This window comes from Dipodomys merriami, unplaced genomic scaffold (assembly GCF_024711535.1).
Source record: "Dipodomys merriami isolate MVZ:Mamm:240054 unplaced genomic scaffold, mDipMer1.0.p SCAF_69, whole genome shotgun sequence".
Classification (NCBI taxonomy): domain Eukaryota; kingdom Metazoa; phylum Chordata; class Mammalia; order Rodentia; family Heteromyidae; genus Dipodomys; species Dipodomys merriami.
The window spans coordinates 6,193,503-6,214,231 of NW_027206279.1; the positions used below are offsets into that span (position 1 = coordinate 6,193,503).

At 42.3% G+C, this 20,729-nt stretch overlaps 1 protein-coding gene across 2 annotated transcripts in view; it reads left to right on the top strand.

The window, feature by feature from the left end:
- The first annotated feature begins 213 nt into the window (after positions 1-213).
- Positions 214-20,729, top strand: part of Tmem62 (transmembrane protein 62) — a 28,990-nt gene continuing 8,474 nt past the window's right edge. The window contains exons 1-10 of one of the 2 annotated variants that reach the window (XM_070005921.1): positions 214-427; positions 1,078-1,189; positions 2,750-2,887; positions 5,043-5,088; positions 7,947-8,088; positions 9,780-9,904; positions 10,258-10,380; positions 17,500-17,655; positions 19,223-19,382; positions 20,517-20,630. In XM_070005921.1, coding sequence (XP_069862022.1) covers positions 248-427; positions 1,078-1,189; positions 2,750-2,887; positions 5,043-5,088; positions 7,947-8,088; positions 9,780-9,904; positions 10,258-10,380; positions 17,500-17,655; positions 19,223-19,382; positions 20,517-20,630 — 1,296 coding nt within the window. In that variant the 5' untranslated portion in view covers positions 214-247. The remainder of the gene's footprint in view (positions 428-1,077; positions 1,190-2,749; positions 2,888-5,042; positions 5,089-7,946; positions 8,089-9,779; positions 9,905-10,257; positions 10,381-17,499; positions 17,656-19,222; positions 19,383-20,516; positions 20,631-20,729) is intronic. The other variant, XM_070005922.1, reaches the window with a different exon arrangement.

A 20,729-nucleotide genomic window follows, 5' to 3' on the forward strand; every position in this document is an offset into this window, starting at 1 on the left:
GCTAAGCCGAGGAAGGAGAAGGGGCTACGCCGGTGGAGGGCGGGGTTAGATCGAGGAAGGGGCGGGGCTACGCCGGTGGAGGGCGGGGTTAGGTCCAGGGAAAGAAGGTGCGCTACCCCGCCCACACACATACACACACGCACCCGGGACCGGCGAGCCTAGAGCCCGGAAGTGCGGGCGGAGCGGCCGGCCTAGGGGAGCAAGAAGGGCCGGGGTGGAGGTGGGGGTGGAGGGGGTGGGGGCGGTCATGGCTGTAGTGCTGGCCGTGAGGGTGGTGGCGGGTCTGGCGGCCGCGGCGCTGGCAGCTCTTCTCCTGGAGCACTACGGCCTGGCGAGCCGGCCCTCGCCGCGACCCCAGCCCCGGGGCCCCCTGCGGACCCACCCCGCGCCGGGGCCTGGAGACGGCAACATCTTCTGGGGCCTGCAGGTGACGCGGGGGGGCCCGACGGGAGGTGGGGGAGGCTCGTGCGGGCGGGGTGGGGGGGAGAGACCGCCCGCGCCTGGCCGGACTCCCACTTGGCGGGGAGCCTGGGAGCAGGTGTCACTGGGAGGGTGGGGACTTGGGAGCAGGTGCCACTGGGAGGGTGGGGACTTGGGAGCAGGTGCCACTGGGAGGGTGGGGACTTGGGAGCAGGTGTCACTGGGAGGGTGGGGACTTGGGAGCAGGTGCCACTGGGAGGATGGGGACTTGGGAGCAGGTGCCACTCGGAGCGGGGGGGGGACGTGGGAGCAGGTGTCACTCGAGGGTGGGGACGTGGGAGCAGGTGTCACTCGGAGCGGGGGGACGTGGGAGCAGGTGTCACTCGGAGGGGGGTGACTTGGGAGCAGGTGTCACTTGGAGAGGGGTGACTTGGGAGCAGGTGTCACTGGGAGGGTGGGGACGTGGGAGCAGGTGTCACTCGGAGGGTCTGTCTAGTGCTGGCCCGGGCTCGGTCCTTCTCCGGGGAGCTCGTTCGTGCCCTGCATCTTTGCCTTGTCCTTTCCGCCCACCCCAGGAAGCCGCTGGGCCACGTGGGCCCATGTTGCCTCTTCCTGATGGGGAGGTATCTGTCTCTGTTCAATACCTGCTTTTGGCAGATATCCGACATTCACCTGAGCAGATTTCGCGACCGAGGCAGAGCGGTAGACTTAGAGAAATTCTGTTCAGAAACTGTTGACATCATTCAACCAGCTCTTGTGCTAGCTACAGGTAGGGAAGATTGCCGTGCTGTGCCATGGTGGTGGTGGTGGTGGTGGTCTGTGGTCCCGGTGGTGGAATGCTAATCAGGGCTGCCCGCTGTTCACTTGGGAGGCTTTAGGTACCTCACCGCCCCAATCCCAGTCCCAGCCTTATTCCCTACCTGATAAGTATTTGGGATAATGAAACTTTGAGATTCCCTTTACCAATGGATAATGGAATCAAGATCCAGGCTGAATGTCTTGTCATAGCAAGATTTTGTCATCGCAGCAGAAGGAAGGCTTGTGATACTCATGTCCTTGTGTTGCCTACTCTGTGTGTGTGTGTGTGTGTGTGTGTGTGTGTGTGTGTGTGTGTGTGTTAGTAGTTGTCGTAGTTCTTGGATATGAGGATGAAAGCCCTTCAAAACAGGAATCAAAAGTTCTCCTTCCTGTTAGTTTTCCATTGTCTTTACAGATGAGTTAATTTTTCTGTTATTACGAGTTATTTTCTGTTGTTTGAGGTTTCAAGTGACCCAGGGCACTTTTTGTTCTTCCCTTGATACTTTTGTGGCTTGTATTTCCTAGACTCTTCAAACCCTTGGTCAAGTGTTGCCATAGTGTGGTGAGAAGTTAAGGGAGCATTGATCCTGTTCACTGGGGCCGCTCGTCTGCCTCGTGCCTTACTAAAACACCTCTGCTAATATGATAGGCATCACTGTCCATAAGTTCCCCTTTCAGCTGTTCTGTTAAGTTCGTTAGAAATTTTGATTTTGGTATTTCATTATCCAGATTACACCTTGCAATATAGTGCAGGCTGGTCTTGAACTTGTAGTCCTCCTGCTTCAGTCTCCCCAGTGCTGGGATTGATTACAGGCATGCTCCACCACCACATCTGGCTTCTAGATTACTTCTTTTTTTTTTTTTTTGGTTGGCCGTGGGGCTTGAACTCTGGGCCTGGGCGCTGTCCCTCAGCCCTTCAGCTCAAGGCGAGCGCTCTACCACTTGAGCTATAGCGCCACTTCTGGTTTTCTGGTGGTTTATTGGAGATAGGAGTCTCATGGTCTCTCCTGCCCGGGCTGGCTTTGAACCGTGATCCTCAGATCTCAGCCTCCTGAGTAGCTAGGATTACAGGCGTGAGCCACCAGCGCCCGGCCTAGATTACTTCTTGCTGTAAAAATACTGCTTGGTCAGATCATGGACTTTGATTCAGATATGGAAAATATGGTTGCAATAGATTCTAGGCTCCTGCTGGAGTGTTGGAATTTCTTATAAAGGATTTTAATATTGTCAGTCAGTTGATGCACTTTTGTATACTGTCTTTAGAGACAAACTTTTCACAACTGTTCCTAATATCATAGGAAGTTAAATAGGCTCTTGTTAAATAGGCTCTTGTTAAGTTATATAAACAAAGCTCTTGCTGAGACAATCTTGTTAGTATAAAGCTTTCTTTGGACTTTGGTGGGACTCAGTGATTGTGTTTATTCATGTTAAGTACTATACCTTTATTCCGTGTGTGTGTGTGTGTGTGTGTGTGTGTGTGTTTTAAATTGAACTCTGGAGTTTGTGTTTTGATTCTTGTATGAACCTGTAGGAGACCTGACAGATGCTAAAACAAAAGAACAGTTGGGATCCAGTCAGCATGAGATAGAATGGCAAACTTATCAGGGTATTCTGAAGAAGACCAGAGTCATGGAAAAAACCAAGTGGCTGGATATTAAAGGAAATCATGGTAAGGGCCAACACTAAATTTTTTTACCCTGTAGGAATCTAGATTCTGTAATTTAAAATTTAAAATTATGAAATAGGAATTAGATATACTGAAAGCCACATCTCTGAAACATATCTATAATATATATGATTTAAAACATCAAATGTTACTCAGGTTTTGAATGAATGTTTGTAAGGTAGTTTAATTCTTTATAGGGAAAGAAAGCTGTTACTGAAATTTATGTGTACAAATGCTTTTTAACTACCTACGTTTTGTTCAGTGAAAGACACTAAATTGTTGTTTTCATACTGTATGATTTCACTTGTATGACATTCAGGAATAAGCAACTTTAGAGAGAGGTCACAGGTGTGTTTGCCAGAGAAAGGGATGCAGAACAGACTGGTTACAGACACTAGAATCTGCAGGGAGGGACTAATGAGGTTGTACTATATTTTGATTGCTCTATTGGATACATGCTTGATCAAAGTCAACAGAACTATACCACACAAAAAATAAATTTTAGTATATGAAAAAAATATTGAAAATCCCTACCAGTCTCCATAGATATTTGCAGACAAATGGACAGTTTTTGTGTTAATTTTTGTGTTAATAAAGAAATGAACTTTTCCCCAAAACAGTGTGCTTTATAAAAGTACTTCCTTATTACAGTATTTACCTTTTGTACATTTTTATTACTTACTGCTGTATCAATGTGTATATTTTTTGAAACTTTCATTTTCGTGGTATAGTTCAAGTAGTAGCACACATAACATAACCTGTCTAGTATAAGGTTCTGAGTTCAAATCCCGGTTCAAATCCCAGTACTATCAATCAACCAGTCAATAAAAACTGTATTTTTTTGGTTGGTTGTGGGGCTTAACCTCAGGGCCTGAGTGCTGTTCTGAGCTCTTTTGCTCAAAGCTAATGCTCTACCACTCTAAGCCATAGCACCACTTCCTGGATTTGAGTCTCATAGGGACTTTACCACCCTGGCAGGTTTTGAACCTTGATCCTCATATTTCAGCCTCCTGAGTAGTTAGGATTATAGGTGTGAGCCTCTGGTGCTCAGCAAAACTATAATTTTTAACAGATAGTTTTGCCTGCTGACATACACAGCAATAGGCATAATCAGAAAATTCCTTGCTTATAAATATTTGCTACAAAGTAGGTAGAGATTATAACTTAAAGTGGGATGTTTGGCTTACAAATTTCTATTGTGTATTTTTGTTGTTGTGGTTGTTGTTGGTAGTGGGGCTTGAGCTCTGGGCCTGAGCACTTTTCCTCAGCTCTTTAGCTCAAGGCGAGCACTTTGAGTCACAATGCCACTTCCTGTTTTCTGAGTGGTTCATTAGAGATAGTGTCTCATGGACTTTCCTGCCTGGACTAGCTTTAAACCAGTGCCCGGCTATCTCTTGTGTATTTATATCTCCCTTTTTCCCTAATTTTATTAGTATTCCCTTAATTAGTTCAAATACCTTTCTTAGATTGTATTACAGTAAAAAAGGAAATTAGGTTTTTACTAAGATTTAAATATAATATAGATGTGTCCTCTTACTTAGCAAAAGGATTACGTTTCAGTAGCATTTCTTTGGGCCTAAATTGGACTTGAACAATTTTAGCTTCTGCAAACAGGCAATCAAGCTCTATGAAATCATTGTATTTCTGCATAGGTTTTCTATGATACCATTAACCTGACACCTTTTTATCATTTTTATAACCCTTTCCCAAATGAGTCTTTTTTAAGATTCAATAAGGGAAGAGCTTTGTCCCTGAAGTCAGAGTGATTTATTGTTTAGAAACATTGGCCCCACAACTGACAAAAAAAAAAAAAAATATTGGCACAGAGCTATAGATCAGCCATGAATTCACTCTTTCTGGCTCCTAGAATCCCATTATTAAAACAGCAACAACAATCCAGTCTTATAACTTCAAATAACATCTAAAAATGAAAAATAACCTATTTATTCTTTAGTATACTTGGTCGCCTAAACCATCCAGGTATTCTGAGTTCTGTTAAGTTATAAAGTTCATAAAATTATTAATCTAATTATAGGCATTTTACATTTTAAATGTTAGAGTGCATTGTCATTTTTCTTTAGTCATGAGTACCTTATAGAACATGATTACATTTTTCTTTTTTGTATAGATAAACATTTGTTTTTTTCCTTTCAATTAGATGCATACAACATTCCAAGTCTGGAGAGCATCAACAATTATTACAGGTACTGAAATAAACAGGAGACGTACCACTAAATAGAGTATATTACAAGAAGGGTATAGTGGAATTTAATAAATGAGAGAAAACTCCTTTTTACTTTGTCAGTCCCTTGATAGGGCCTGGACACTGTCCTTGAGCTTTTTTTTTTGGTTTTCTCTTTCCCTGCTCAAGGCTAGCACTCTACCACTTTTTTTTTTTTTTTTTTTTGTCGGTCGTGGGGCTTGAACTCTGGGCCTGGGGGCTGTCCCTCAGCTCTTCAGCTCAAGGCGAGTGCTCTACCACTTGAGCTACAGCGCCACTTCCGGTTTTCTGGTGGTTTATTGGAGATAGGAGTCTCACGGTCTCTCCTGCCCGGGCTGGCTTTGAACGGCGATCCTCAGATATCAGCCTCCCGAGTAGCTAGGATTACAGGTGTGAGCCACCAGCCCCCGGCAGCACTCTACCACTTTGAGTCATAGCTCCACTTCCTGTTTTCTGAGTGGTTCATTAGAGATAGTGTCTCATGAACTTTCCTGCCTGGACTGGCTTTAAACCATGATCCTCAGATCTCAACCTCCTGAGTAGCTAGGTTTACAGGCATGAGCCACCGGTGCCTGCCTAGCTCGAAAACATTTTTTTGTTGTTGTTGTAGGTAGTGGAGCTTGAACTCTGGGCTTGGGGGCTGTCCCTCAGCTCTTCAGCTCAAGGCTAGAGCTCTACCACTTGAGCCACAGAGCCACTTCAAAAACATTTTTTAATAGATAAAATTTCTAGATAAAGAACCCCTTATAATTTAGGAAAGGAGGCTTTACTGTTTTGTTTTGTTGTTTTGTCACTCATGGTGCTTGAACTCTGAGCTTGGGCGCTGTCCCTCAACTCTTCAGCTCAAGGCAAGTGCTCTACCACTTGAGCCACAACACCACTTCTGGTTTTCTAGTGGTTTATTGGAGATATGAGTCTCAGGGCCTTTCCTGCCTGGGCTGGCTTTGAACCGTGATCCTCAGATCTCAGCCTCCTGAGTAGCTAGGATTACAGGCGTGAGCCACTGGCACCAGTCTGAGGCCTTACTTTTTATGTGTGACAGATTCAGTTCTTTTAAGTTTTCCTTTTTTTCCCCCTTTGCTCCATTTTGTTTGTTTTTGAGATAGAATCTCAGCACATTGTTCAGGCTGCCCTGAATAATGATCATGAACTCATGATCCTCCTGTTGCCTTGGCTTCCCATGTACTAGAATTACAAATATGTACCACCATGCTTTTACGTTTTTGTTTCAGATACCTGATACTTTAGTGCTTTATGTTGGTCAATGGGCTTTTTTTTTCCCCACTGATGCACAGAGGAAGTTATTTAGATCAGAGCTTGTCAGCCTAACTACTGAGGTCAGTGAGCTTTCAGAATGCTGAGACACTGATTCTCTGAGTCTATGGGATGACTAGAGAGCTCAACAGTCACCCCTCTAATCCTGTTAGTCAAGTCCTAAGGATTGGTGATGCAGCTTAGTATAAGACTATTTGCCTAGCACATGCAAGGCCCTGGTTTTGATTCCCTTTGTTAAAAAGAAAGAAAGAAAAAGAGAAGCAAAACCGAATGCCCCAGAGCATGCCAAAACCCAGAATCCAGAAAATATTAATATATTTTAACCTCTGTTCAAATTGCTGATTGACTTTTAAACATACTTTTTTTTTTCTTTTTTAAAAATCTTTTTCCTTTCTAATAGTGGAAATTGAACCCAGGGCTTTGCATATGCTAGGCAAGCAGTCTACCACTGAGCTATATTCTCAGTCCTAGACAGATTTTTTTTTTTTTTCTGGTCCTAGGGCTTGAACTCTGGGCCTGGGCACTGTCCCTGAGATGCTTTTGCTTAAGGCTAGAGCTCTACCACTTGAGTCACAGAGCCACTTTCAGAGTTTTCTGAGTAGTCTATTGGAGATAAGAGTCTCATGGACTTTCCTGCCTGGGCTGGCTTCAAACCAGGATCCTCAAATCTCAGCTTCCTGAGTAGCTATGATTACAGGTGTGAGTCACTGGCACTCAATGTTTAGACAGATTTTCATGTGTAAAAAATGTCCTGTTTCAGCAAGTAAATATCTTCGGAATTCTTTCTATATTAATTTTTATTTGGTAATACTGGAGTTTGAACGCAGGGCCTCAAGCTTGCTAGACAGGAATTCTACCACTTGAGACATGTCTATAGCCCTGCTACTGGCTGGATATTTTGGAAATGAAGTCTAGCAAACTTATTTGGCCTCAAATCTCGATCTTCCAGACCTCAGCCTCCTGAGTACCTGGAATTACAGGCATGAACCACCAGAACCCAGCTCTCACTAAATTTTACTGAAATTATGAGCTGTTTCCTTTTGAATATCTAAAGGACTGTTACACAGTCATCACTACTTTGATGACTTTGTGTTTGGTTATTGATGAATTAGTTTACATGAATGAATCTTTGGAGAAAATGGAAGAATTTTTTTTTTTTTTTTTTGTCAGTCATGGGGCTTGAACTCTGGGCTTGGCACTATCCCTCAGCTCTTCAGCTCAAGGCGAGTGCTCTACCACTTGAGCCACAGTGCCACTTCTGGTTTTCTAGTGGTTTATTGGAGATAAAAGTCTCACGGACTTTCCTTCCTGGGCTGGCTTTGAACTGTGATCCTCAGATCTCAGCCTCTTGAGTAGCTAGGATTATGGGTGTGAGCCACAGGTGCCCGGCTGGAAGAAAAATTTTGTTAATTAATTTCAATCATTTTACCCATTGTACATCTAGTTTACTACATTATCAGTTCAGTAAATCTTTCAAAGGAAACAAAATCTGGCATGATACTAGGGACAGAATTTACATTCATCTTGTTTTTATGATAGCACTAAAACCTTTTTTTTTTTTTTTAGGAAATACTCTGCAGTACGCAAGGATGGCTCTTTCCATTATGTTCACAGGACTCCCTTTGGCAACTATTCTTTCATTTCTTTGGATGCCACCCCAAATCCAGGGCCTAAGAGACCTTATAATTTCTTTGGAATTTTAGATGAGGTGTAGTATAAACTCACTTTCCTTTTTTTTTGTTTTTTTTTGACATTCATGGGTCTTGAACTCTGGGCCTTGGCGTTGTCCCTCAGCTCCTCAGCTCATAGCTGGTGTTCTACCACTTGAGCCACAGTGCCACATCTGATTTTCTAGTGGTTAATTAGAGGTAAGAATCTCATGGACTTTCCTGCCCAGGCTGGCTTTTTGAACTGTGATCCTCAGATCTCAGCCTCCTGAGTAGCTAGGATTACAGGCGTGAGCCACTGGCGCCTGGCTTCTCACTTTCCTTTTTAACTTTCCTGTTTTTATTTTTTTTTTCTCTTGGCTATCTGTGGATCATCTAGTTATTGTAGGGAAACAGATGCTTATTTAGAAATATTCGAAAATTTACTTTGGTTACAAGCATGACTATAAGCTACTGACTACTTCAGCACTGTTATTCCTGACTCTGTCCTAGGAAAGAACCACTTCACATTTCAGATTTATTCAGCAAAAATTTATTAAATGCATACCAAGCATAGAATGTATTTTGTAAGCTGAAGAACATATATCTTAGTGTATTCTAGCATTTTGTCAAATCTTCACAATTGCCAAGACCAATTGCTTGCCTATATTTTTTCTAATAAGGGCAACAGCATCTGAATTGGGTAAGTTTCTTTCAAAGTGTTTGGTGTTTCAAGGCTTGATGAAAACCTTTGCTGGATCACAAGTGACTATAAAATTGAAAACCTTTCATTATTTCTTGGTCCAACAAATGCCAACTTCTTACCTAATGAGCATATAGCCTCATATAAGATATAGAATGATGTGTTTCAAGGATCAGAAACATGAAATCAACTGGAAGATTATAAAAGGCAGATTCCTAAACTAGCCAAGGGCCCAGAAATATATTGCTTTAAGTACTTTACAGACAATATCAATGCATATTTAAGGATGTGAAAATTAGTTTTCAAGTTCAACTTTATGAAACATGACTGACATATAATAAAATACACTTATTGTTAGTGCTAAAAGAGTTTGACAAATGTATATACAGGTATAATCATCACCACGACCTAGGACATTTCCATCATCTAGAAGGTTTCCTTGCATAGTCTGTCTTCAGTCCCTCTGGAAGGAATGATTTTTCTATCTGTTTTGTCTGCCCTAAAATTTTATGTAAGTGAAATCATGCAGTATTTTACTCTTAGCTATAGCTTCTTATATTCAATCTGATGTTTCTGAGTCACATGTGTTGTCTGCATGCATTAGAAGTGCTTTCCTTTTTAGTGCTGAGTTTGTATTCTATTACATGGATACATTTCAGTGTATTAGTTTCTAGTGTTCATTTGCTATGAGTAGAGCTGTTGTGCACGTATAGATACAAATATTTCTGTCAGGGTATGTTCTAGAAATTTTGTTTCAATGTACTTTTTATCTATTACATTGCTTTATTTAATTCAATGCTGACACAGTAGCATTAACTTCTTTATTTCTGTTTCTTTAAATAGGATTGGTAATTGCCTACTATTTTTAGGCTCAAGTGAATTATAATGTAGTGAAACAATTTGAAACTTACAGAGGATATTCAGTAGGGTTTAGGCTACACAAACACACACTAAAATTATTATTTAAAAAATTCAGGGGTGTTTAGGCTCTTCATATTGGATTTTAGCTTTACCTCTAATTAAAACTTCTGCTATTTTCTCCCAATTCAGGAACGGATGAATGAGCTATTATTATTGGCCAAGGAAAGTAGTCAGAGCAACCATACCATTTGGTTTGGACACTATACAACATCCACTATCCTTTCTCCATCACCAGGGATTCGGACAATAATGAGGTAAAAAAAAAAAAAAAAGACTTTTGGAATCAAAAGTCATTGCTTTTAGGGCTGGGAAGGTAGCTCAGCGGTAGAGTGCTTGCCTTGCAAGCATGAGGCCCTGGGTTAGATTCCTCAGCACCACATAAACAGAAAAAGCCGGAAGTGGCGCTGTGGCTCCAGGGGTAGAGCACTAACTAGCCTTGAGCTGAAGAGCTAAGGGATAGTGCCCAGACCCAGAGTTCAGGCCTCATGACCGGCAAAAAAAAAAGGCATTGCTTTTATTTCTATCATGTTGCTGTACGTCTCTTGCTTTCCTGAAAAGACAGCACAAATCATCTTAGTTCATTTTTCTACTGTTTGTCACTGGTTAGTTCGGCCACAGCGTATCTGTGTGGGCATCTGCACACACTTGGTGGATTGATGCCTGTTTTGCACACTCGTCATCTCCAGGGCACTCTGGAACTTGAAGTTGGAGATTGGAAAGATAATCGAAGGTAAGGGAACTAACCTACTAAGTGACACTTACACATACAAGTTTTAACAAAGCACTACTGCTTTTCTTATGGTAGATGAGCCCAATTATACCTTAGGATATTTCTGGCATTGTTTTCCTTGCTGTACCACTTGAGTTATGCCACCAGCCCCTTTTGACTTTTAGTATATTTTCACATAGTGTGTTTCATTTTTACTTGGGTTGTCCTCAGACCATAACCCTTCTACCTCTGAGCAACTGAGGTTATATGAGTGTATCACTCTTCCTAGAACAAAAAGTAGTTTTGAACTCCAGTGTGCACAAAAATTATGGAAGACTTTATTAAACTAGAATTTCCAAGTGGTGCTGTGGCTCAAAGTGGTAGAGTACTAGCCTTAAGTGAAGAAGCTCAGGGAAAGCACAAAGCCCCGAGTACAAGCCCCAGGACCAACAAAAACAAAACACAGAAAAACAAAAAAACTGTAGCCAAGTGCTAGTGGCTCATGCCTCTTATCCTAGCTGCTTAGGAGGCTGAGATCTGAGAGTTACGGTTCAGACACTTATCTCCAACCAAACTACTCAGAAAAGGCCAGAAATGGCACTATGGTTCAAGTAGTAGAACTCTACCTTTGAGCACAGAGAAGCTCAGGGACAGAACCCAGGCCTTGAGTTTAAGTCCCAGGACCAGCAAAAAAAGAAAAGAAAAAAAAAAAGGAAAAGAAAAAAAGAATTTCCAGGTCCTAACATGAGAATGTAAGTGCCCCAATTTTGTTTTCCCCTGTATTTTATATCCATCATTCCAGATACTACCACAAGATAGTAATGATTTAATTTTTTCAGATAATTAAGATTTGTATTTATGAAGGTCTCTCTAACAGAAAACTATTTATTTATGAAAAATATAGTTAAGCTGGGCATGATGATACATGCCTGTAATCTCAGCTACTCCAGAGGAGAAGATAGGCGGATCATGGTTCATGGCCAGCTAGGCAAAAGTTAGCCTGAACCTATCTCAAAAAAAAAAAAAAAAAAAACAAGCAGAGGGGCTGGGAAGGTAGCTCAGTGGTAGAGTGCTTGTCTTGTATGCATGAGTCCCTGGGTTCAATTCCTCAGCACCACATAAGCAGAAAAAGCTGGAAGTGGTGCTGTGGCTCAACTGTTAGAGCACTAGCCTTGAGCTGAAGAGCTGAGGGACAACACCCAGGCCCAGAGTTCAGGCCCCAAGACTGACCAAAAAAAAAGAACAACAGGGGCTGGGAAGGTGGCTCAGTGGTAGAGCGCTTGCCTTGCATGCATGAGGCCCTGGGTTCGATTCCTCAGCACCACATAAGCAAAAAGAAAAAAGCCGGAAGTGGCGCTGTGGCTCTAGTGGTAGAGCACTAGCCTTGAGCTGAAGAGCTGAGGGACAGTGCCCAGGCCAGAGTTCAGGCCCCACGACTGGACCAAAAAAAAAAAAAAAGAACAACAAGCAGGGTATGTGGCACATGGCACACGTATGTAATCCCAGCTACCTCAGAGTCAGAAATAGGAGGACCACAGTCCAAGCTGGCCTGGGCAAAAGCTTGAGACCCTATCTGAAAAACAAATGAAAAACAAAAAGATGTAGGGATATGGCTGAAGTGGCAGAGTACTTGCTTAGTAAACCTAAGACCCTGAATGTAAACAACTGTACCACCACATCAAAAAAAAAAAAAACTATATACTTAAGTATATACATAATTGAGAAGTGTTGTAAGTAAAATCTTTTAGTAATTTAAATATAGAAAAATATCATCTCAGTCCAGATAAGTGTACGTGCCTATAATCTAAGCATTCAGAAAGCCGAGGCAGGCAGGATTGTAAGTATGAAGCTAGCCTGGATATATAGAAAGATGCTTTTGTTTTGTTTTGTTTTGTTTTTTGGTCATGGGGCTTGAACTCTGAGCCTAGGCCCTGTCCCTCAGCTCTTCAGCTCAAGGCTAGTACTCTACCACTTGAGCCACAGCTCTGTTTTCTGAGTGGATTATTGGAGATAAGAGTCTCACCATGCCGAGCTGCCAGTGGCTCATGCCTGTAATCCTAGCTACTCAAGAGGCTGAGATCTGAGGATCACAGTTCAAAGCGAGCCCCAGCAGGAAAGGCCATGAGACGCTTACCTCCAATAAACCACTCAAAGCCAGAAGTGGCGCTGTGGCTCAACTGGTAGAGCATTAGCCTTGAGCTGAATAGCTGAGGGACAGTGCTCAGGCCCAGAGTTCAAGCCCCACGAGCAACAACAACAAAAAAAAGAGTCTCACGGCCTTTCCTGCCCGGGCTGGCTTTGAACTGCAATCCTCAGATCTCAGTTTCCTGAGTGGCTAGGATTACAGGTGTGAACCACCAGTGCCCAGCTGCAAACCGAACAAAACAAAACTATTAAGTAATTATTAAACTATTTTTAAAAACCCATTAAATAGCTATTAAAGTTATTTAACTCTTTCAAAGCCAAACTGAAGATATTCAATATTCAAAAAATTAGTTAAAGCCGGGCGCCTGGTGGCTCACGCCTGTAATCCTAGCTTACTCAGGAGGCTGAGATCTGAGGATCGAGGTTCAAAGCCAGCCCTGGCAGGTAAGTCCCTGAGACTCTTATCTCCAATAAACCACTAGAAAACCGGAAGTGGCACTGTAGCTCAAGTGGTAAGAGCGCTCGCCTTGAGCTGAAGAGCTGAGGGACAGCACTCAGGCCCAGAGTTCAATCCCCATGACCAACCAAAAAAAAAAATTAGTTAAACTTAATATGTTATTTCTTTTAACTTTCTATTAATGAAAAAGCTTTACATCTTTGAGAGTATTCATTTTTGGTTGGCTGTCCTAGAAACTATATAAACTACACTTAAGCCCTTTAATTAGTTGGCAACTATAATTAATTTGAATTGTGGTGCTCTGGGCTGGGCTGGGTTTGCCCTTCTCAGAGAGCCTTCTAAATCTGACTCAGATTCCTGTTCAGTTGTGCTGTTCACTATGAAACTATTTCCTTCCTTCCTTTTCCAATCTGCTTTTTTGTGTTCCAAACCTGGCATTTTTATCTGGCAATTTACTGTAAAGACCTACCTCAAATTGTTTGCTTTATTTATTTATTTATTTTTATACTGGTCCTGGGGCTTGAACTCAGGGCATAGGTGCCATCCCTGAGCTTTTGTGCTCAAGACTAGTATTCTACAACTTGAGCCACCTCCCCACTTCCTGCTTTTTTTGTAGTTTAGTGGAGGTAAGAGTCCCACAGGTTTTCCTGCCTGGGCTGGCTTTGAACCATGATATTCAGATCTCAGCCTCCTGAATAGCTAGGATTATTGTCATGAGTCACCACTGCTCAGCTCTCAAACTGCTTTCATAAACATTTAAGTTGCATTAGATATAATAAAGCTATTATTTATTTATTTATTTTTTTGCCAGTCATGGGGCCTGAACTCTGGGCCTGGGCGCTGTCTCTCAGCTCTTCAGTGCTAGCTCAAAGCTAGCACTCTACCCCTTGAGCCACAGCGCTACTTCCAGCTTTTTCTGCTTATATGGTACTGAGGAATCGAACCCAGTGCCTCATGCATGCGAGGCAAGCACTCTACCACTGAGCCACCTTCCCAGCCCCTAATAAAGCTATTTTCAAACATTGAGTATATTGGTAATATCTGATTTGGCTTTGTTCTTGATGCAAATAAATCCAGAAATATTAGTGGCTTAACACAATATTTCTCATTCATATAAATCTAGTATGAGACAGGAAAATATCAGCTTCACTAATCTTTTTAAAAAATTTCACATAAAGGGCTGGGAAGTTGGCTCAGTGGTAGAGCACTTGCCTTGCATGCCCGAGGCCCTGGGTTCGATTCTTCAGCACCATATAAGAAAAAAGCCGGAAGTGGCGCTGTGGCTCAAGTGGTAGAGCGCTAGCCTTGAGCTGAAGAGCTGAGGGACAGCGCCCAAGCCCAGAGTTCAGGTCCCACGACCGGACCCAAAAAAAAAAAAAAAAAAAAAAAAAAATTTCACATAAAGCCAGTTTGTACTCTTTTTTTTTTTCATGGTCTGGGGGCTTGAACTCAGGCCTGGACACTGTCTGGAGCCTCTCCGTGCTCAAGGCTAGTGCTCTACCACTTGAGCCACAGCACCACTTCCAGCTTTGTTGAGTAGTTTATTGGAAATAAGAGTCTCATTAAGACTTTTCTGCCCAGACTGGCTTCAAACTGTGATCCTCAGATCTCAGTCTCCTGAACAGCTAGGATTACAGGTGTGAGACACTGGCACCTCGCTCAGTTTGTACTTTTGATGCATCATCTAATTTAAAACAGCAAGGGCACTGAACAGTAATAATAAATCCAGGTTAATAGGTACACTGTGAATAGAGATGTAGAGATGTGTGACAGCATGAAGGGGAAAGGCCTGGACGTGCACAAGAGAGGGCGTTTTTATACTGTTAAAATGATGCTGTGATTATTCAGGCTAGATTATTATAATTTTAAAAGATCAATTGTATCATCTAGAAAACACTAAGAAAACAAATAGGCAGAAAATGAAAGCAGCAATCAAAGTGGTGAAAAGGTCAACCAAATTTTTATGTAAGTCAGTAATAGGACTTAAAGAATAAAAGGCATATAAGACATGCAGAGAAAAATATAGCTAACTTGTTGAAGTATTAGCAGGCAAGGGGAGTGCACGCCTGTAGTCACAGACACATGAGCGTCTGAAATGAGAGGATACCATTAGTTTATCAGTTCAAAACTAGCCATACAGAGCATGCTAATCAATGCTGGCATGCTGAAACTCAAATACCTTTTGTCTTCTACAGTGGCAAAGGCTCTAATCTCAGTGCCTTAAGACAAGAGACAAGTCAAAAAGAGTGGCTACTACCCCAAGAATATGTTTCAGAGCTTTTAGTCCATCATGGTGGCAAGAGTGTGGTAGAACATAACCTTTCAACTTGTAACAGCTGGCAAGAACAGCGCTCCACTTCCCTACTTTATAGTGCCACTACTTCACCACATCAGTTCCAGGGCAGAGAAGAGAGCAGAGAACTCATATCTTTGGGGGGTGGGAGGGGTTGTAGGGCTTGAACTCTGGGCCTGGGAGCTGTTGCTCAACTCTTCAGCTCAAGGCTAGCACTCTACTACTTGAGCCACAGCACTCACCAGTTTTCTGAGTGGTTTATTGGAGATAAGAGTCTCACAGACTTTTCTGCCTGGGCTGGCTTTGAACCACAATCCTCAGATCTCAGCCTCCTGAGTATTTTAGGATTACAGGTGTGAGCCACCAGCGCCCAGCTGAGAACTTACATCTTAAGCACTCTTAAGTAGTATGGGCTAGAAGTGGGACACATGTCTCTTCTGCTCATGGTCTATTGGCCAGAACTAGCCACATGGTCTCAATCCAATATCAAGGAGACTGGAAAATGCTGGGGAGCATATGGAATATTTATGAGCATTGTTGTTGTCAATCATTTTCACAGTTCTAAAAGAACATAAAGCCTAGGGATGTAATCCTCAGCAACACACACACACACACACACACACACACACACACACACACGAATTTTAACAGAAGGAAAGAAGGAGAGGAAATATGAAATTTTGGTTGCTCTTTAATGGACAGTTTGTAGATTTCCCTGTACAGTTCTAAAAGAACATAAAGCCTAGGAATGTAGTTCAATGATAGAATGTGTTAAGCCCTGGGTTTAATCCTCAGCAACACACACACACACACACACACACACACACACACACACACACACACACACACACACACACACACACACACACACACACACACACACACACACACACACACACACACACACACACACACACACACACACACACACACACACGAATTTTAACAGAAGGAAAGAAGGAGAGGAAATATGAAATTTTGGTTGCTCTTTTTTTTTTTTTTTTTTGCCGGTTGTGGGGCCTGAACTCTGGGCCTTGGCACTGTCCCTCAGCTCTTTAGCTCAAGGCAAGCACTCTACCACTTGAGTCACAGGGCCACTTCCGGCTTTTTCTGCTTATGTGGTGCTGAGGAATCGAACCCAGGGCCTCATGCATTGCAAGGCAAGTGCTCTACCACTGAGCCACCTTCCCAGCCCTTTGGTTGCTCTTTAATGGACAGTTTGTAGATTTCCCTGTGTACTTTGAAAATAGAACTTTCATTTCTTTTTTTTTTTTTTTTGGTCCAGTCGTGGGGCCAGAACTCTGGGCCTGGGCGCTGTCCCTCAGCTCTTCAGCTCAAGGCTAGCACTCTACCACTTGAGCCACAGCGCCACTTCTGGCTTTTTTCTTTTTGCTTATGTGGTGCTGAGGAATCGAACCCAGGGCCTCATGCATGCAAGGTGAGCATTCTACCACTGAGCCACCTTCCCAGCCCCGAACTTTCATTTCTTTGAAATTATAGAAATAAAAATTTAAAAGATGAAAAATTGTTTGTGTTTATATCAAACATTTTAATGTTTTATGTAGCACGAAAAATGTCCAATCTTAGGCTTCTGATGAATGTCTTAAGTTTCAAATAGTCTTAAAGTACTATCTAAAAATAGATTGAGAAAATTCAATGAATATTTATTTAAGTATTTGCCCATGGTTCACGCCTGTAATCCTAGCTACTCAGGAAGCTGAGATCTGAAGATCACAATTCAAAGCCAGCCTGGGCAGAAAAATCCATGAGACTTTTATCTCCAACCACCAGAAAACTGGAAGTGGCACTGTGGCTCAAGTGGTAGAGTGCTAGCCTTGAGCAAAAAGCTGCTGAGGGAGCACCCAAGCCCAGAGTTCAAGCTCCAGGACTGGCAGAAAGAGAGGGGTGGGGGGATTGGAGGGGAGGAAAGAGAGAGGAAAAAGGAAGTAAAAGGAAGGAAGGAAGCAAGCAAGGAAGGAAGGAAGGAAGGAAGGCAGGAGAAGGAAAGAAAGGAAAAGAGTACAAGATAGTAGGAGACATTGACCCGTGGTTTAGTCATACCCAGGTTGATGTGATGCATGTGAAAGGCAAACAATAAGGACCAGGAGGAAAAGCTGAGAAATAGTATTGCCTACTCTGTAATAATAGTCATTCTGTAAAAAGTTCTAGTTTTCCATGGTGTTAACCTTCAAGCCCTCTTATAATAGGAAATGACTAAATCACCTCATAATCCCTTGGTCTCCAGGTACCGGATCTTCGCTTTTGATCATGACCTCTTTAGCTTTGCAGACTTGACCTTTGACAAGTGGCCTGTGGTTCTTATCACTAATCCTAAACCACTCCTCTACACTTGTGCTGGACATGAACCACTAGAAAGACTCCTTCATTCAACGCATATCAGGTATGTGGTAAGGTTTCAGAACTTAAAACTTGATATTGATGGAGAATGAATTACTATTATTCCCATTTGAAAGCTAGATGAGGGTTGGGGAGGTGGTTCAGTGCTTACCTTGCATGCATGAGGTCCTGGGCTTGATTCTTCAGCACCACATAAGCAGAAAAAGCCAGAAGTGGCACTGTTGCTCAAGTGTAGAGCACTAGCCTTGAGCTGAAGAGCTGAGGGACAGCACTCAGGCCTAGAGTTTAGGCCCCACGACCAACCCCCCTCCCCCCCAAAAAAGCTAGATGCCTCACAGTCATTTTGTCAACAATATAAACAACCTACAAAGTACATTAGTGGTTTTGTTCAATTAAAATATGTAATTCTTTCCTCCTCCTCCTCCTCCTCCTCTTCTTCTTCCCCTCCTCCCTCTTCCTCCTGCTGCTGCTTCAGCTTCAGCTGCTTCTGCTGCTTCTGTTTCTGCTGCTTCTGCTACTTCTTGGTGCTGGTACTGGGACTTGAATACAGGGCCTCATCCTCTTACCTATCTCTTTCGCTGAAGGCTGGCTAGCATTCTTACCACTTGAGTCATGATTCTGCTTCTGGCTTTATTTTTTGTGCTGATACTGGGGCTTAAACTCAGGCATAGTACCTTAATTTCTTCACTTAAGGCTGGTGCTCTGCCACTTGAGCCACAGATCAGCTTCTGGCTTTTTGCTGGTTAATTACAAGTAAGAGTCTCATGGACTTTCCTGCCTGTGCTGGCTTCCAATTGGTATCCTCCATATCAGGCTCCTGAGTTAGCTAGGATTACAGATGTGAACCAACAACATCCAACTATTTTAACTAATTTTTTTTTTATCGGTCCTAGGGCTTGAACTCTGGGCCTGGGCACTGTCCCTCAGCTTTTCAGCTCAAAGCTAGTGCTCTACCACTTGAGCCACAGTGTTACCTCTGGTTTTTTCTGTTTATGTGGTGCTGAGGAATTGAACCCAGGGCTTTGTGCATGGGAGGCAAGCAAGCACTCTACCACTGAGCCACTTTCCCAGCCCTATTTTAACTATTTTTAAGTGCATAGTTCAGTGGCATTGCCATGATCATTATCTCCAGAATTTTTTTCATCTTCTAAAACTGAAATTCTACACTTGTCCCCTCCCCTACCCCAGCTCCTAACAACCATCATTCTATTTCCTATCTCTGTGAATTTGGCTATTCTAAGGATTTCACATAAGTGGAATTATAATTTTTTCTTTTCTGTCTGGTTTATTTCATGTAACACAATGATCTCATGGTTCATCCATATTGTAGCATGCGTCAGAATCTCCATCCTGTTTATTTCATTCTCCTGAATGTTATTCAATTATTTGTACATACCACATCTGGTTTATTGATGGACTTTGGGGCTAAATCTTTTGGCCACACTGAATAATGCTTTTATGAACATAGGGCACAAATCTCTGCTTTCTTGATATCCCAGAAGTGAAATTGATGGATAACATGATTTTCAAGTTACAGTGGAATGATTCTCCTTCATAAAAACACTGACAAATACCTGAAGCCTTGCATTTTCTGTGTACTGTCATTTTAGAATCTTGGCCTTTTCCGTATCCTCCATTGCTTCCGTCACCATTAAAATCGATGGAGTCAATTTAGGTCAGGCTACTCATTTGTCTGGTCCTATTTTTATACTGAAGTGGAATCCCAGAGCCTACAGTAATGGGACACATGACATAGAAGTAACTGTCCAGGTGAGTTGTCATTTTCACACTGAACTCTAATTCTTTTTACCCAATTTGTTAAAAACAAAAACCAAAACCAAAAATCTAAGTTAACTGAATGGTAAAAAGAAATAAAAATAAAAAACGGTACGTTATACATCATTTTTGTGGTATTGATATGTGAACGTGGATTTACATTTGCTAGGCAGGTGCTCCAACTACTTGACCCCTGTCAAAAACATAATTTAATATGTTTTACTCTGTTATATTTACTCTCTTTGATTCCCAGATTGTTCCATTTTTGGTTAGTGGGAAGCTTTTCACAGGGGTCACTAAATCCTATGACACAATCCCAGTCATCTTTATTAGTTTTGTTACTTGCTGGTACAACAAAATACCATGAGCTCTTCTTGTGCACTTCTTACTCAAGAACTGGAATCTGCCATGTTTGTCAGCAGCTGTTTTCTGGTAAGATGCTTTTTTTGGAAGTGGATCTGTGGCTCAAGTTGTAGAGCACAATCTTTGAGTGAAAAAACCAAATGAGAGCGTGACACAGCTTTGAGTCAAAACCCAATATTAACATCCCCCTCCCCCCAAAAAAAAAGCTTTTTTGAGATTACAAGCTGGCATTGGCCCCTCCACTCATTATTGTTGGGCTTGTTTGGATTTCTGGCACTTTTCTTCAGAGGTGTATTAATATTTACTTATTGTTGGTCATAGGGTCTTAAACTCAGGGCCTGGGCACTTCAACTCAAGGCTAGTGCTCTACCACTTTGAGCCACAGCACCACTTCCTGGTGGTTAATTGAAGATAAGAGTCTCAGGGACTTGCCTGCCCTAGCAGGCTTTGAAATATGATCCTCAGATTTCAGCCTCCTGAGTAGCTAGGATTACAGGTATGAGCCACTGGCACCCAGCAAATGAATAGATTTTAATGAGGGTTTTTTTTTTCCGTTCAAATTTAGAATTGAAAGAAATGATATCAACGCTAGCATAAAATAAGTGTTATCAAAGTTCCTACAGGGAAAATTAAGAAAAATGGTTGCTATTCAGAGCTAACCTATGAAAACTATTAGATAGTTACTCTGTAAAGTGACATGTGTAATTAGAATATTATGCATTCTTAAGTGTGTATATGCGCTATTTTTCTGCTGTTTATAACTAGGACTCTGCTGGGAGAAGTAAGAAGGCTCACCACACATTTTCTGTTCAAGGAAGTATTCACCTGACATTCGACCCCCTCGCATCATTTGTTCTTCTTACTGACCACTGTCTCCTGGTAAGTGGATTCAGTTAAATATGACATGTCGGCTGGGAACGTGGCTTAGTGGTAGAGTGCTTGCCTAGCATGCATGAAGCTCTGGGTTCAATTCCTCAG